The sequence below is a fragment of the Strigops habroptila genome, chromosome 3 (assembly GCF_004027225.2).
Source record: "Strigops habroptila isolate Jane chromosome 3, bStrHab1.2.pri, whole genome shotgun sequence".
NCBI lineage: Eukaryota > Metazoa > Chordata > Aves > Psittaciformes > Psittacidae > Strigops > Strigops habroptila.
Window position 1 is genome coordinate 72178298 of NC_044279.2, and position 15620 is coordinate 72193917.

A 15620-nucleotide genomic window follows, 5' to 3' on the forward strand; every position below is an offset into this window, starting at 1 on the left:
AGGAGCACAGCAGGAGTTGGCAAATACAAAGATGAGGCTTATAACAGTTAAAACTAATGAAATAGGTTTATTGTTATGGCTCCATATTGCTTAGTGTCTTTTAATTATACCAACATAAAATCCTCCAGTCTGAGTCAGGAGCCTGGCATTGGGAACACTGGATGTTTCTTGACCCTAACAGGAAGGACTGGGCAAAAAAGAAGGCTCTCAAATGCTTGTCCAGAGAGGCCAGTTGTCCTTGCACTTCCAGGGCAGTGCAGAGCCCTGAGAACAGTTAGGGTTAACTCATAACAGTGCCCTTGCCTAATGCTGCCTTATGATTTAGAAATCCCCGATTTAGCTTTAAATCAGATGCTGAAAGCCAGGCAGGTGTGGGAGCGCAGAGTCTGGGGCAGAGCTCCATAGCAGTATGCCTGGCTATGGAGTTACACCCAAACCTGGTTCCTCTAGACAACGATGTGCTGCTGACACAAACTCAGAACTGAAGCCTGCATCTTGACGAGCTTTTTCAGCCTTGTGAAGCTGACTCATTTAGGCTAAATGACTTAAACCAAAGTCCAAACAATATGTTCTTTTTTATATGCTCTGCTCTATGTTTGGTTTTTCAATTTAAGACATTACAACTCCCTGCTGCCCATTCTACAACTCTGGCAGCGTCATAAAGTAGTTCTCCAGGAAATCTGGTTTAAACTCTGACGTCAAGGTTTTTATTTCAGCATCTAGGCAGTTGTGCCTCTGGGATGGTTGCATACCAGCGGGTTATTATCTGTAATCCATCGTCCATTTCCTAAAGGAACAAGTCAAAGTTTTTAATATCCATCAAGGACAAGAGATGAGCAGTGGGTACTGTGGAAGAGGTTAAATAGAAGATTAAACCCAGATAATTACAGAAATGCAAATAGAGATACGTAATTTACTTTAAAACTGAAACATAATTCAAATAAGCTAATCACTCATTGTTTAACAGACTCTAAAACATGAACAATCTCAAATTAACCCTTTTCTATAGTTACTCATACCAGACAGCAGGGTTTGTTTAATATCTACATACATTTTTTGGACAAAACATATTTAAACTGATGTGTGTAGGAGGAGGAAGGAATTGGTCTGTTCCTAGCTGTAAGAATTTCTTAATTACTCTCTGGGTCTATTCCCACTCTTCCATCATTTTGTCAATGGGAATAATAAACTCAGAGTTATTAATTTGCTGTGATATTTAAGGATGTTTAAAAAAGCAAACGGTAGGAAGCTGGCAATGAGCAAAACTGGCAAGGAAAATGGTGGCTAGCACGGGAAAAAGTAAAAACATGAAGATAAAGTACTTCTATATGTTTTGCATAACATAACTGTTAAATACATTCTCTTGTCCTTAGCTTGTGCTTTCAAAAATGTTCTACAATCTTCAAATAGCATTCAGTTTACTTCAACAATTACATTTTGCGTATGCAGTATTTATGACATTTTGTGGCTGTAAAGGCATGAAAATTGGCAGTAACTCAGAAGATAATGCTTTTCCTGACTATTTTTTTTTTTTTTGTTAATTTATTTCCACACAGCTTTAGTTTTCAGTATGATAAGCATGTGTTTTACTGCAGAATTAAGATAGCCTGGGTTGCAGGTTTTGCTTTTTAAAACATACTGTTTGTTTCTGTGGGACTCAACCTTGGTATCACCTCAAGTGCTGCTTTTTTTTCCCCCAGATCCTCAAACTACTTGAATTTTATGAGCAGTTGTGTTTTCAGTTCAGGTAGACTTTCACGCATGAAGTTGTTCTGCTCCTTTCAGGACTGGGCACTCAAGACACGCTCACTGGTGGGCTTGAAAAGTTATAGTAGTCTTGGAATTAAATTTGGGTTGGATTCTACCAAGTGAACTAACAAAGCATTGTTAAAATTACCGTTCTTCATTTTTCGTGCTTATACGAGAGCCTTTGAAAACAGCATAACTGTAAGGTAGAATAACAGAGGGTTCAACTTTGGTGGTCCTAGTTCTGTGCTGGTGTACAAACACCAGTGGTGATTAAGTTGCATTGACATTTATGTATGTATCTGACTAATGAGGCCCTAAATATCTGTATTTTTGCAGTATTTCTTGCAAATGTTTTGACCATATAATTTACATGTGAATTGCTCAGGTGTAACAATAACAGATGTGTCATAGCACTCTCTGTGGAGAGCAATAGAGTGGGCTTGACTCCTGGAGGTGGCATTGTGGTTGCCCATGTTCTTCTTCTGCCCTTGTTCACAGTTATGCCGTCCCCTTCATTTCTTCTGTGAACAGGAACAGTGCTTGGCTCTGGCAGTGTATGGTACTCATCCCCTTTTTTCCAGTCCATTGTTATGGTTTCTCTATTTTCAAGACTTCCTTGGAGATAAAATTTCACCGCTTGTTCCTGTCTGAAGGTTGTTCCTCAGTTAAGCCCATCTTGGACATCCTTTGGTAGGGTGTACTGCTATTGTTTTGATTGTGCTTGTAGAAAACAAACCAAATTCCAGATAAATTCGTACACTGTGGCTTATGTAGATTGCTGAATTGGTAACTTCTTTTTCCATTGGTTTAAAGTGAGTGCACTTTACCACTCCTATCTCCTGAGAAAGTTTTGTATTTGATGCTGCCTCTGGCTTTGATATCTGGTTTTTGATACCTGCCAGTTGTAATGCAGCTGCCTTCCAGTCTGTAGCATCTTGATTCATGTATTTCCTGTTAAATGCTTTTCCAGTGCTTGTGCGTGTTTTCATCATCCATACTTGTCAGAAACTTCCTTTTTTGAATGTGGTGTCACAGTGTAGGTCTTCCTCACAGAGCCATCCTCTAACTTGCCAAGCTATATCTGACACCGTCTCTTTTTTCCTCATCTTCAGTTTGTTATTTTATTCTGTTTTTCTTCCAAAAACCTCACAGCTGTTGCTTTCTTAGCATATTGCCTTTCCCGTATGTACTCTTTGTGCCTTGTATTGTTGATTATATAGTCGGACTCATTTATGGTAAACTCTGTGGAACTGAGTGGTAATTTTCGGCTGTTTCAATGCTGTCTGACCTAGCGCTTTTATTTGCATAAGAGATACAAATGCAAAGGAAGGAAGGAAGTAAAGCATGCAAATACTTCTATTTCCATAGAAAATAATGGTAGCTTAGCCTAGTGTAGCCTTAGCTTTTCTTAAGGATCTGCTAATGATACTGAGATACCATCTCATTTCATCTTCTACTCTAGCAAACTTGCCTGTTTTGCTGGTTGAGTCAGCTGCTAAGAGAAGAAAGTGTTGTTTGCCATGGTCACCTTGCCTGCACCCTGGTGTCGCATCCCCAGTATGGTGGGAAGGAAGCTTTTAACTTCCTTAACTCCTCTACTGTTTGCACAGCCTGACACAAAGCAAGCACATCTCTAATTCTAGCTTACAGAAGTGTAACATATTTACTGTTTTCCACCCATCTTTCAAAACCATTTCCAGCTAGACCTTTGTCAGAACCTTTGTGTATCAGAGTGGTTTGTTGTATCACTTAGGTGGCAAAACAGTTTGGAGGGCAGTGTCCTGTTAGGCTACCCTGTTTCACTCACTTCGTAGAAATGCTATGTCATTCTTTGCTGGGCTTCTACAAGCAGGATTAAATTGTTCTGACCAAGTCTTTTTGTTTTTCAGAGACAAGGAACTTTGATTACTCTGGACTAAAATAAGTGGGTCTTCCCCCACCCATAAAAAAGCCCTGCTTGGGTGGGAAAAAAATCATAGGCTTCTGAGCTAAATACCTGAGTACTTTCCATGGTGCAGTACCTGCCTTAAACTTCATGCCCATTCTTGGAGATAACTTGCAAAAAGCTTGTTTTCCTTTAACCATGTTCACTTTTTAATACTGACTTGTTTGACAAAAAGCATCATCGCGTGTGAGCTGTTTTCCACCGTTTTTTTTAAATGTTCTCTGTGACTCAAATGCAACCCTGATTACAGAGAGATGTGTGGGAATGAATAAATAGCTTTAGTTGTGGTAGAGACAATAAAGGCATGGCCAGTGGCAGCGGGGACTAATGAATGGCACCAGCACCGGGAGATCCTGTTCCGTCCCTGGTAAGTGCTGTTTCACCTCTCTGTGCCTCAGGTGCCACACTTGTTCCATTGTGGCTGTTGATACTTCCTTCTCCTGTCAGAGAGTTGTTTATTTACTGACCAGGAAAGAAAAAAAAAAGGAAGTAGCATGAGAGTATTAATCACAGTTTGTGGGAGCCACAGGTTTGTGTTGGCCACAGGAATTTTAAGAAAAAACAGCAGGATGCTCAGCTTTTTCAGGTCACCCCAAATGAAGGGTGAGCCGCTATGGAAGACACCGTGGGCATGATACACCTACAGGTAGTCATACCAGAAATCAGCTTCCTTTGCTTTGATTTGGGTTAGACAAAGCATTATAATAATATGGATAAATCCAAAAGCAAGAGCAACTTTTGAAGGTAATAGAGAAAAATCCGTGTTAAAATTATCAGTATTGTAAGATGTTGTTTTCCATAAAGATAAATCTTTATATGAGATCTTACAGCTTTTACTACAGCTCCAGAGACAGAGAAACTTTAAAGTTTTTCATAACCTAGTTAACTTAGTTCACAATGAAATAAAGTGGAAGATGGAAGAGGTCAAAGATACCTGATTAATTTAGCATAACCTGCTTTTTTACTGAGGAAGAGATGATCTGAAGTTCAGCTTTGTTTAATTTATACATCTTGTTCTGTTTAAGCCAATAGAGTTTGCACTGTAGATGTTATAGAAATATTTGAGCTCAGCATGTGATGTTATGCATCCCTGTTAGCATTAATTAGAGCAACCTGGCTATTTCCTATATGCTTTACTGTAAACAATTACATAAGAGTAATGGCTGAAGACTTTCTAGGGCAAGTACCAATTGTCTGATACTGCTAAGGACTTTGGTGGCAATAGCACTACCAGGAAGGTCTTGTTGCAGTGGGGTCTCAAGTTCCATACTTATTATGGCAGAAACATGTCTAGAAGGACTTCTCATAACAAGCCAAGGAGTACAATGATATCCCAGTTGAAACTGGTAAAGTAAAATACTTTTTCATATTATGGTTGGACTTTTGTGGTAGCTGTATGGATACCTGGAAAAGGAAAACAAATGTCTGGAAGTAGGAATTACTTCTTTTGCTAGGAACTGAGGCCAATTTCAGAACCCCTTTTTTCAGACTATCAGAATGCAACAGGTTATGAGCTTGTGTGCCTGGTTGTGTAGAAGCTGAGAATGAGGTATTTCAGTTTTGAGCTGCTTGCCCTATGTTAGCAACTCTTCTCATTCTTAGATGCAAGGGTGCTTGGTGGATTGGAGCCCTCAAAACACAGTGCTGACTCGTCTTGAGTGAAAAGCAGGTTGGAGGATGTTGCTGAGTCACAGTCATGTGTTCATTAGAAAATTGGCCTGAAAGGTGCGAATTTTGTCACTTAAGGCCTTTGAGTGGGCGCTTTTCTGTTGGGTATAGAGAGCTTTGAATCAGGCCCTCAGATGTCACTTGAAAGTTTGCCTTTCGTTTGATCTGGCATTCGTCAGTGTTTCTTCTTTGGCTTGTCTTGGTTTTGTAATTCCTGCCCTGCTATGTAGAGCTTAGATTAAAAGTTCTCAGTAGATTTTTATTGTCCTTTGAGAAAACAGCACTGTGAAACTTTGTTATTTTCTGTCTTCTTCAATGTGTTAACTGCATTTGATTTGCTGACAATGATGAGGTTTTTTTCTCCTCTGGCTTGAAGAACTTAACACTTAGGTTGAAAAGTTCCCAGGAGAAAATTTCTATCTACATGTTTTGCCACTTGCGCAAATGCTTTTAAATGCCTTTTATACTCAAATAGTTGTGGTAAAAAAGAATTCACGTTTTCAAGAAAGAGATGGGTGTTTTGGAGTAACACCAAGGACTACAGTCCAAGACTCTGTTAACAGAAATCTATGCCAGAGTAGAGCCCACCAGTTTCTGTTTGCATACCCTGTTTCAACTAAGGGCAAAATTAAGTTATCCCACATTATATCTTGATGTTGATCCCATTCAAGCTGTGCTTTAGTTAAATGGAAGAAGTCTCAAGCTCTTAGATATGAAGAGCGGATTAACAAGAATACAATAAAAACTAAAGCACTTTGCAGCGACACATCGAATAAATAGAAGCAAGAACATAGGAAAGTTCCAGTTTATTAGGAAAATGCACTTTACTCTTTTACTTGTCAGTCTTGAAGCTTGGTGGGTTTTGAATTTGAGAATGAATATCATGTTTTAACCTCAGCTGGCAGTGAAGCACCACACAGCCACTCGCTCTTTCTCCCCCGTGATGGGATGGGGGAGAGAATCAGAAGGGTAAAACTGAGAAAACTCATGGATTGAGATACAGACAGTTTAACAGATAAAGCAAAAGCTGTGCGTAAGCAAAGCACCAGGTTTCCATTCCTTCACAAGTTTGTCAGTTCAGTTGATTGCAAGACAGGCTCTGGCATGGATCCGTACATGATCCAGGCTGGAGGTGTGTTTTTTAGAGGCTTGGTTTTTTCCCCCTTGTTGTAATCTGGATGATATAATGGCCAATTGATACCATCAATTCCAAATGTTTGAGTTTATGCAACAGAGGAAGTAGCAAATGTAGGAGAAGGAAGAGCTCAAAATTTCTCCACCTAAAAAGTTCACTTGAGCATAACGTAAACATTCATCATCATATGAAATAGCCTGTACTTCTCAGGTGTCTGAAGATAAGGGTGTAAAGCAAGATGCATGCTTGTTCATTAGCATTACAAAATTAGGGGCATCTTCTGAACTACTGGAGTAGACTCAGCTATTTTTTAATTACATGTTTTGTCAAAAATGTGAAGTTTGTTCTTATTGATAATGTCCTGTGTTACACAGAAAATCTAGATAAATCACTGAAGACCTTTGCCTTGAAGTGCCACTTACAGACCTTCATGACGAGTAGTTGAAGGGTGGGTGCTTTCCATGGTTCCCCACGTCATGTCTTGACAGCCTGTTGGATCACTGGGTGGATGCTTTTGCAGAGTTAGGCGGTTCTTATCCTGGAGCAGTTCTCCTCATGAAGCTATTCTGTGCTGTTGTGGCTGGTCATGTTCCTGCCTGGTCAAGGCCTTCTGAAACCAGTTGTGCCTTTTTGCTCCTCTGCCAGAAGTTACACAACGAACAGTCAAAAGTTCAGAGGCCTCGGTACGAGCGAGGACTTTGGTTTCTGAGGAAGCTTACTCCCAATAAGGAAGGATATGGATTAAAAATACCATAGTTGTTTCACTGTTTGTTTTTTTGGGTTTTTCCCTGCTCAAGAAGTGGCAGTGGGGCTTAGTGTAGTCTGCTTCAGAAATGGATTCAGGTAAACGCTAATTAGGTGGGGTTTGCTACTGGTTTAACAAGCTGCTGAGCAAAACTGGCAGCTGCTTTGCTACCAGAGGGAGAAATGTTGCTGCCTCCTCTTCCTCCCTGCTGTTCTGTATAGGTATACCTTCTGTCTGGTGCCAGCTGTGGTGCTCAGAGGATCCTTCCCCGCGCTTGTTAGGCTGGTGGGAAACTGTCCACGTCTTTTCTTCTCCTGGGTTAGTTTTCTCCTAAGTTAGTGAGTTGATTTAGCTCACTTAAGGGTCAAAAGAGCTGGTGCCAAGTACGCAGACAGTAAGAGTTAAAAATCCAATGTGGTGGAAGAGAGTAGGCTTGCACCCTTTTGATGGTAGTGATTAGTTAGATTGGTTCCCCCTACATCAAGGAGCACTTTGCAGGTCGTAGGGGAGATAGCACTCAACAGCCACCACCTTCTAGATTGGGATGAACAGAAACCAGAGATCGTGGTAGGGCAGGGTAAGAGCCTCACTGGATCTTCGGGCAGTGGTTGTGAATTCCTGTAGATGTGCTGAAGTAACACTGATGCTTATGGGCAGAGAGAGCCCTCGCCACTACGTCTGAGGATTATCCAGAGTGGCTCCATGGCCCAGGTTCTCCACGACAAAAAGGTGTCTGCTGATTGATTTCTGGAAAGTATTGATTCATGGGGAGTGCGGGTTATTGTAATTGCCGTTAATGGCTGGAATTTTATGGAGAGCAAGCACGTGACGCACAGAGCTCTTTCTGCTTTGTCATCCTGCCTGTGGCAGGTTGCCCGAACCAACAAGGGAGAGGCCCCTTGCAGCAGCAGCCTGCATACCGACTCTTTCACGTCTCTGCCAGAGGTTGCCTTTGGGTTTTGGGGCTATTATTATTGGCACCTTTAGCACAGACCTACCTGAAAATAATTAGAGATGTTTATATAAATACCTGTGCTGGAAAAAACCCCTAGATTTTTATCTCATTGAAGATACAGTTTTAGGTGAACATTCCTGAGGTTGTTCAGACTTGTTAGAGGAATAAAATATAAGGCTTCAGTTGCTTCAGGTACATGCAGGACTGTAGCTTTGATAATATACTGAAGAAAAAAATCCGGCTTTGTGAAGATTGTGACCAGTGTTCAGAACCTGTGCCCTTGCTCTTCTCTTTTTACATGCATGTGTATATACACAGATTAATTCCTGCATTCCTTCCTCAAGCTAGAATAGGCCAATTATTATTCATCACTAATATTAACTGGCATAACAATTCTGATCTTTAAACCCCTTTACCAACATCAGCAAAGTACCCTTCCCAGTACCTTTGTAAGATAAAGGGATTTTATTACCAAGTTTCAGAGAAGAAATTGGAGACATTGAAATTACAGCACAATTTTCAGTGACTGCCTTTAGGCTTGTGTGTGTGTGTGCCTGTGAATGCTCCTCAGGTTTGCGGGCTCAGTGCCCAAGGAATGTATAGGCATTCGGTATGGCTGTTTAAGTATGTGCACGTGTCAGAGTTTGCTCATTAGTGCTGGTTGTGCAGTGCAAAGTATGTATGTGATTAAGTACAAGCATTACTGACCCATTTATTGGAAATTCGGCTTAATGTAATTCAGAGTTATGCGGAGGAAGAGAGAGCTGATAATGGATTACAATCAAGTATTAGATTTTCTTCTTTTTTTCTTTTTCCATGCCATATCAAATAAAGTGTCACCAGTGTTCAAGGCCAGGTTGGATGGGGCTTTGAGCAACCTGGTCTAGTGGGAGGTGTTGGAACTAGCTGAGCTTTAAGGTCCTTTCCAACCCAAACCATTCTATGTGTAAAGATATACTTTCTTCCTTTCCACTAATATGCTTAACCTTTTCTCCAATACATATATAAAATCAGTTATGACCAGTGGGTGAACAGATCTTTTGCAGACTTTGAATACATTTATTTAGAGGATTTCATAGTATGAGCAATACCATATGACAGAAATTATGGGGGAAGTGCATGGAAAAAACAATTATATCAGTAAATTGCACTAAAAGAAGGTTGCAGGGAACTAATTGCAGGAGAAAAATAAAACCTTTTAATTCAGTTTAAAAAGTATGAGACTGAAAAAATACAGCAGATCAGCATGAGAAAATCCCTTTCTGGGCAAAAAAGGTAAAAACAATAGTTCTGCTTTAAGACTGAAGTTTCAGGATTAGCCCCAGCAAATCTTATTTCCTTGCTTTGTTCCCAGCATGTTGTTAGATTGGCAGAAAGTACTGAAATCCCAGCCAACTCTTGTATGGGATTTTGTTAAAGAGAAAAATATAGCAAGTCATCCTAACGTTGCAAATGACTCATCAGTAGCCTTAGGAAATGCTCCCCCGAGACAGGCATGCTGCTGATGAGGAAACCACGAAGCTGCCAGGCCACTCCCCCAGACAGTTTCCCTCGAGGAGCACAGCCTTCATAAGGGAGGTCTCTCCAGACACTATCTTATTTTACTCTTTATTTCACAGAGAGAGCACAGAAGCTGCAAGAAGGGCAGTGCCATGTAACGGCAGAAAGTTTGCAGCCATTTGGTTTTAGACAAGAGGAGCAATCAGAAGAGGATGAGAAAAGTTTAAAGGTAGGGGGAGGTACGTTTTAAAGTTTGTAATTTAGTTTTGATGTTGAAAAATAATAAGAATGTAGGCTTTCTTTTTAAAATTGTAGTTCTTTGGAGAAGAACGGAAGAGATCCATGGTCAGGATGGGATCGTGGTCATGAACGACTTTCCCGGGTAAATTGGACATGGAGCTTGTCCTTGTGGCTGCTATGGAGCGGGGTTCTGGGAGGTGGTTTCAAAGGGGAAGGCTTTAATGTACTTTGATCTGAACTTTTAATATGTTTTCATGAAGCATGATTATGAAGAACTAATGAAAAATGAACCAAACAGTAGGGAATAAAAGCTGAAGTTTCTTAATCCATGTGAAAACAGAAAGCATTTTTCTTAAAAGAAAAAAAGAAGTAGCGTGATACAAGTAGTGATTGGAGCAAATTTTATGAGTAGGTGTTGTGGTTTCTCTATATGCATCATAAAGATACCGTTCTTAGTAGTTGGGTCTGATGACTGTGTGGGACTTAGTCTGCCCTTAAATTTCACACCATCCTTTGCTCAGTTGCCACTGAGCAAACAGGAGGGTGTACGTTGGAAAGGAATGGCACACCTTGTCTATTTCTGTGCCCCTAAATATGAATAAAGTGAAACTGCGTATCATAATACAACATGTGCTCCTTTTTTGCTCTTACTCTGCAGTACGAAGTTTGAGCATGGACAGTGGCTGTGTTGGAAAACCAGAAAAAAGGGGAACTGAGCGCAGAGTTGATTCAGTGGCAGGGTTATATGTTGAGGTGGTGGAACAGGAGGAGAAGAGGAAGGAAGATGAGGTATTTTTGGGTGTTTTCACAACAGCCACAGGTGTTTTCTAGGTTTTGTTTCTACTATTAACATCCTACTCAGGGTTATGAACTACTATTCAAATGTAACTTTCCACATGCAGATGCACAGACTGAATTTCTGCTGGCATTGCTGTGTAACTTGCTAGAGGGATGGAGGATTTTTGTCTTTGCTGGCAGCATCTCTAGGGTAGATGCAACTATACTTAAAGAGAAGGAGGGAATAATCTAACCTCAGAGGAGGACGACGGTAGAATGGGTTGAGCACCAAGAGCTGCTTAATGCAAAACAAAAATAAGATTAAAAGAGAAAGGAAACTTCATTGTTTGGTTTTTGTTGTTTAATTTTCATTCCTTTTTTTTGCCATGATCATTTCAGTAGTACTGAATCAGGTCCTACCTAGTTAGGCAGATGATAGAAACAGTTGAATAAAAATGAGCAGATTTGTGGAGTGACTAAGTATGGGTTTCTTAATATACTTTTTGGTCCTAAAAGTGTTGTGATTACTTTAGTTGATACTCACTGATTTACACCAGCTGAGGAGTCTGATTTTTACTCACTCCAATCTTGTCCTGCAGTTAGAGAGGCACTGAGAATTTTGTCAGCCACTCCAAAGGTTTGAAGGTCCAAAGTCCTGATAAACTGAAGCTTCACAAGTTAAATACAAAGGCTCATTTTGGAAAGAGTATATGAAAACAGTGCAATGTTCTTCATGGCAAATAGCTGTCAAAATGCATTTTTTTGTGGTAGTAGTCATGTGATTTAAAAAAAGTAAATCTCTTGTGAAATTGTAGTGATCACACTTGATCCCTTTGGTGCCAAAGTTAGTTACAATCCTAAACCAAAGCACTCATAAACACAGGCATGTTACAAAAATGTAGTTTTCAGAAATTTTATTCTTTATCCAGCTCTGCTCATTCAGTTGGTAAGGTTGGTAGTTGCCAATTCTTACAATGTTTTATATGATTGTTGCATTTTGCTCCTCATATATGCAGGAGGAGGAGAAAAACAGTAATGAGGAAAGTCCAGGGCAGATGAAAAGAATAAAATAAATTGATGCAATGCGTGTGTCAGCAGGGATGTATCTCAACCTGGAGTACAGAGTATGAGGAGGCACTGGAGTTGCGTTGATGTGGAAAACTAAGCTCTACAAGGAAACCCAGGGCTCCAACAGTCAAAAAAATTCATAGTTCAGTATCTAGTAAGTTCGGAGCCGTTCAAGGATGAATTAAGAAGATGAAATTTTGAAAAGCTTATTAAAAGCAGAGCTCAGAAAATTGAGATGCACTTATGTTCCCTTATCGCAATATTTGCTGATGAAAATACTAATTTTTGAGCTCTGTGGGTAGTGTTTCATTGTTCCCTAATCCTTTTTGTTTTCCCTGTCCAGGCACATAAGGAAAGCAGTCCTCGGAAACAGCGAGAAATGAACGGGCATACGGCAGTGCCGCATTCCTACGACTATGATCTCATTGTCATTGGTGGGGGCTCTGGTGGTCTGGCAGCTGCCAAGGTATGAGAAAGAAAATACAGATTTATACTTGCCTTGTAAGTAGGTGGCTGACATCCTCAATGTCTTGGATCTGGGTATCTTGAACACTGTAGGGACATTACATTTCTACATAATCAGCAGGATTTCTTTTGAGGTTAGCCCCAGTTGTACAATAGTGGTTTCCTTTTGTTTTGAAGAAGGAAAACGTAAGAATGTCATGGTATACTTCTTAATAGAATGAGACTTGGTCTCCACTTATGGGAGATGATGCTGTTGGAAATCAGCAGGTAGGTATCTCAACAATGTTTATTAGTAGTTGAATTAAAATTCAACTCATAATTGAAAAAGTTTTAAAAACTATTCAAAATTAATATTGGGAGGTTTCTAGTTGTACCTGAAAGTAGTATCTTCTCAGAAATAGTTGTGCATGTTGTTTTAATTCTTGACAATCAGGGAGATTTTGTGATTTGTGAGCTTACATAGTTGCATAAATGGAGATTTTGCCTGTACTTCAGCAGAGTTAGGATCTCACCCTTCATTTCTAGGGTCTGGTACTTCCTGCCTGTAGCCAAATAGTTTATGATTCTTGGTTAGGGTATTGCTTTTAGAAGCGTATCTAGAATTAATTACGAGAATCCACAGTGGTGCAGAATATACCAGCTCTTAGGGTTGTCATTATCCCAGATATTTGAAACTTGCTGAAATTTAATGCAAGTCACTAACTCTCCTTTACAACAGTAGTTAGACACATTGCACCTCTTCCCGCTGCGGCAGAATTAACTATTTAGAATTGAATTGAATGTTCCTAGAAATAATGCTGTTTTGTTGCTCAAGACCTGGAGCTGGATTATTCCTCCAGATAGGAGGCATTTCTTTTGTTCTTAGGAGTTGAAGGAGGTAAATTGAAGAGTGAAAGAAAATGAGGAGAATATTTCAGCATAGAATTGAATTCACACCAAACTTTGGTCCCTTAGAAGAAATTCTGTTACAATGGAAGAGTGTGGTGGATTGTAAAGTGCTCTGTGTCCATAATCTATTCCAGTAACTTACTGGTTTCACATCAATAGCCACACTATTGTCATGGCATAGGGTGGAAGATATCGTCACTGTGAGGGTGGTGAGGTGCTGGCACAGGGTGCCCAGAGAAGCTGTGGCTGCCCCATCCCTGGCAGTGTTCAAGGCCAGGCTGGACAGGGCTTGGAGCAACCTGGTCTAATGGAAGGTGATTGCCCTGCCCATGGCAGGGGGTGTTGTAACCAGGGGATCTTTAAGGTCCCTTCCAACCCAAACCATTCTGTGATTCTATGAGCTATAAAAATTCTGGTATCCTGCAAATAGAAGCAGACACTGGTTTTGAGAGGATGGGGATGTTTTAGCACAGAGGAGAGTAACTGGTAAAAGGGAGCTTGCAGCAGTGCAAAACCAATATGCAGTAATAAAAAGCCAGCTGTTGAAGTTTCCATAAGGAGACTGCTCTGCTTTGTTGTATACATATGCTAGGTTATGAAGCTACAGCAGGGGTGTTTATTGCATCATTTTTCAGCTGTGGGACAGAAAAGATATGTAGCTAGGAGGATAAATTGCCTTACTCCTTCAGTTCTCAGTTTAAAGTATATTGCTTATTAGTGTTCTCAAGAAATTGTAGAGTAGAGCAGGAGATGGTAGAACAATAAAGTCAACGTCACTAGCAAGAGTCATATCTGTATTTCAAATCAGTTTCACGAAGCTGAAGTGAAACTGGTTTATACTCATAAACTTCTGACTTATTCAAATTCTTTTTATGTGAATTAACAGTGCTTTAAAAAGCAAAACAAAATGAGGAAAAAAACCCCAACAAGTACCACACAGCTCTTATACCAAGTTCCAAATATCTACACTGAGGTGTGCAGCAGTTTATCTAGGTTGATGAAATGTGTGCTTTTCACTATGACATGTGCAGCTTTGTGTGCACGTCTTCCTTTTCCTCTCTGTATTGTGCTCAAGGTTGTTATTTTGGAGGCGTGTCTCCACGGTGACTGCAAATGCTGCCAGGCTGACTTTGTGCAACCCACTGCAGACACAGATCGAACCGCCAGGCCTTTACTATCAGTTCACAGAGGACAGCTCCAGCCTTAAGCAGCTTTGTTGTGTTCATGCAGGAGTGCACTGAACCCAGCAAGGTTTGAAAGCCTGCAGGGCAGGTTTTGTTACTGTGGGCATATCACCCTGCAGAAGTGGTTATATCTGCTTGTGATCTCTATGAAGGTGGCAACACAATGCTGTGCTGTGTTATGTGAGCGTGTAGCTGAGTGTAAGCTTGGGAATCCATGCGTTCTACTTAGCTAACACTAGTAAAGCTCTTCTGAGCTGTGTGTAAGAGTTGTCATTATAAAGGAGCATTAATAACATGTCTCAGTCTCTAATCACCTTTCTGAGGAACTTTCTCAGAGGTGCTGCTGATGGATAGAAGATTCCTTCTGGGCCAACCTTGACTTTTATCAGAAGCAGAAATCCAGTACATTACTATTTTCCAAAGGTGTCAACAGCCTTCATTTTTTGAAATACGATTTGTATTTTGCAAGAAGTAAGACACATTTAAAATTGAAATTCTGATTGTCAAGTGTTTGGATTAACAAGTATTACTGGTAAAGTAACACTGAAGGCTGCCTAGCTCCTCCCAAACCAAACCCAAGGCCTCAGGGTAGTATGCTGTGCCTATACTTGTCATTGCTTGCATGTGTAAGAACTCATCATGTGATGCAGCAAAGTTGTGGTTACTCTAAGTATTATTTTGCTGCATCTCACAAGGGAATCCATTGTTGTTTCTCCGCTATGTAGTACTTACTTAAGTGTTTTTCTCTGGTACCAGTTTTCACTGTTGATTTTTGCCTTTTTCTTTAAAAGCACAAAGTGAACAATGGAATCAGTATAGAAATTCCAGTTCTCAGTACCATTTACACACATGGATTGTAGATTTGCTAATGAAACTTCTCAGGTGAAATAACATGAAATAAACTATCACTTTTCTCGTCTGGATGAAATCTGCACAGTAAAGTAAACTTGCTAAAGGTTGTCTAGCTTGAAGAGCAAGAGCTGATCCTGACAACTACAGATTGTACTTAAAATCAAGTGTTCCCTTCTACAAGAAAAAAGTTTGGATAAGCACAGTTGTGATGCTTCACCACATGACTGCTTACGTCACTGTGTGTTGTGGTTTGATACAAATATTTGAGAAACCATCTTTGAAGGGAAAACTGGGTTAATGAAAAATTGGTTAAATACATAAAAAGTAAATGGCGTGTTGGGAAGTAGTGTGAACAAATTGACAGGGTAGAGAAGAGAAGGTTTGACTCCCAGGTATTCTGCGTATCCACTGGTGCCATGCTGTTGTGTAGCAGGATGAATGCCTATTTT

At 40.2% G+C, this 15620-nt stretch overlaps 1 protein-coding gene across 10 annotated transcripts in view; it reads left to right on the top strand.

The window, feature by feature from the left end:
* Window positions 1–15620, top strand: part of TXNRD1 (thioredoxin reductase 1) — a 37681-nt gene that overhangs the window by 1116 nt on the left and 20945 nt on the right. For 4 of the 10 annotated variants that reach the window (XM_030479144.1, XM_030479141.1, XM_030479143.1 and 1 more), the window contains 2 exons: window positions 9817–9926; window positions 12126–12248. In XM_030479144.1, the coding sequence (XP_030335004.1) occupies window positions 9817–9926; window positions 12126–12248 (233 nt within the window). Of the gene's footprint in view, window positions 1–8137; window positions 8325–9686; window positions 9937–10012; window positions 10135–10211; window positions 10346–12125; window positions 12249–15620 lie in introns of those variants that run through there. The other 6 variants (XM_030479145.1, XM_030479147.1, XM_030479148.2 and 3 more) reach the window with 6 other exon arrangements.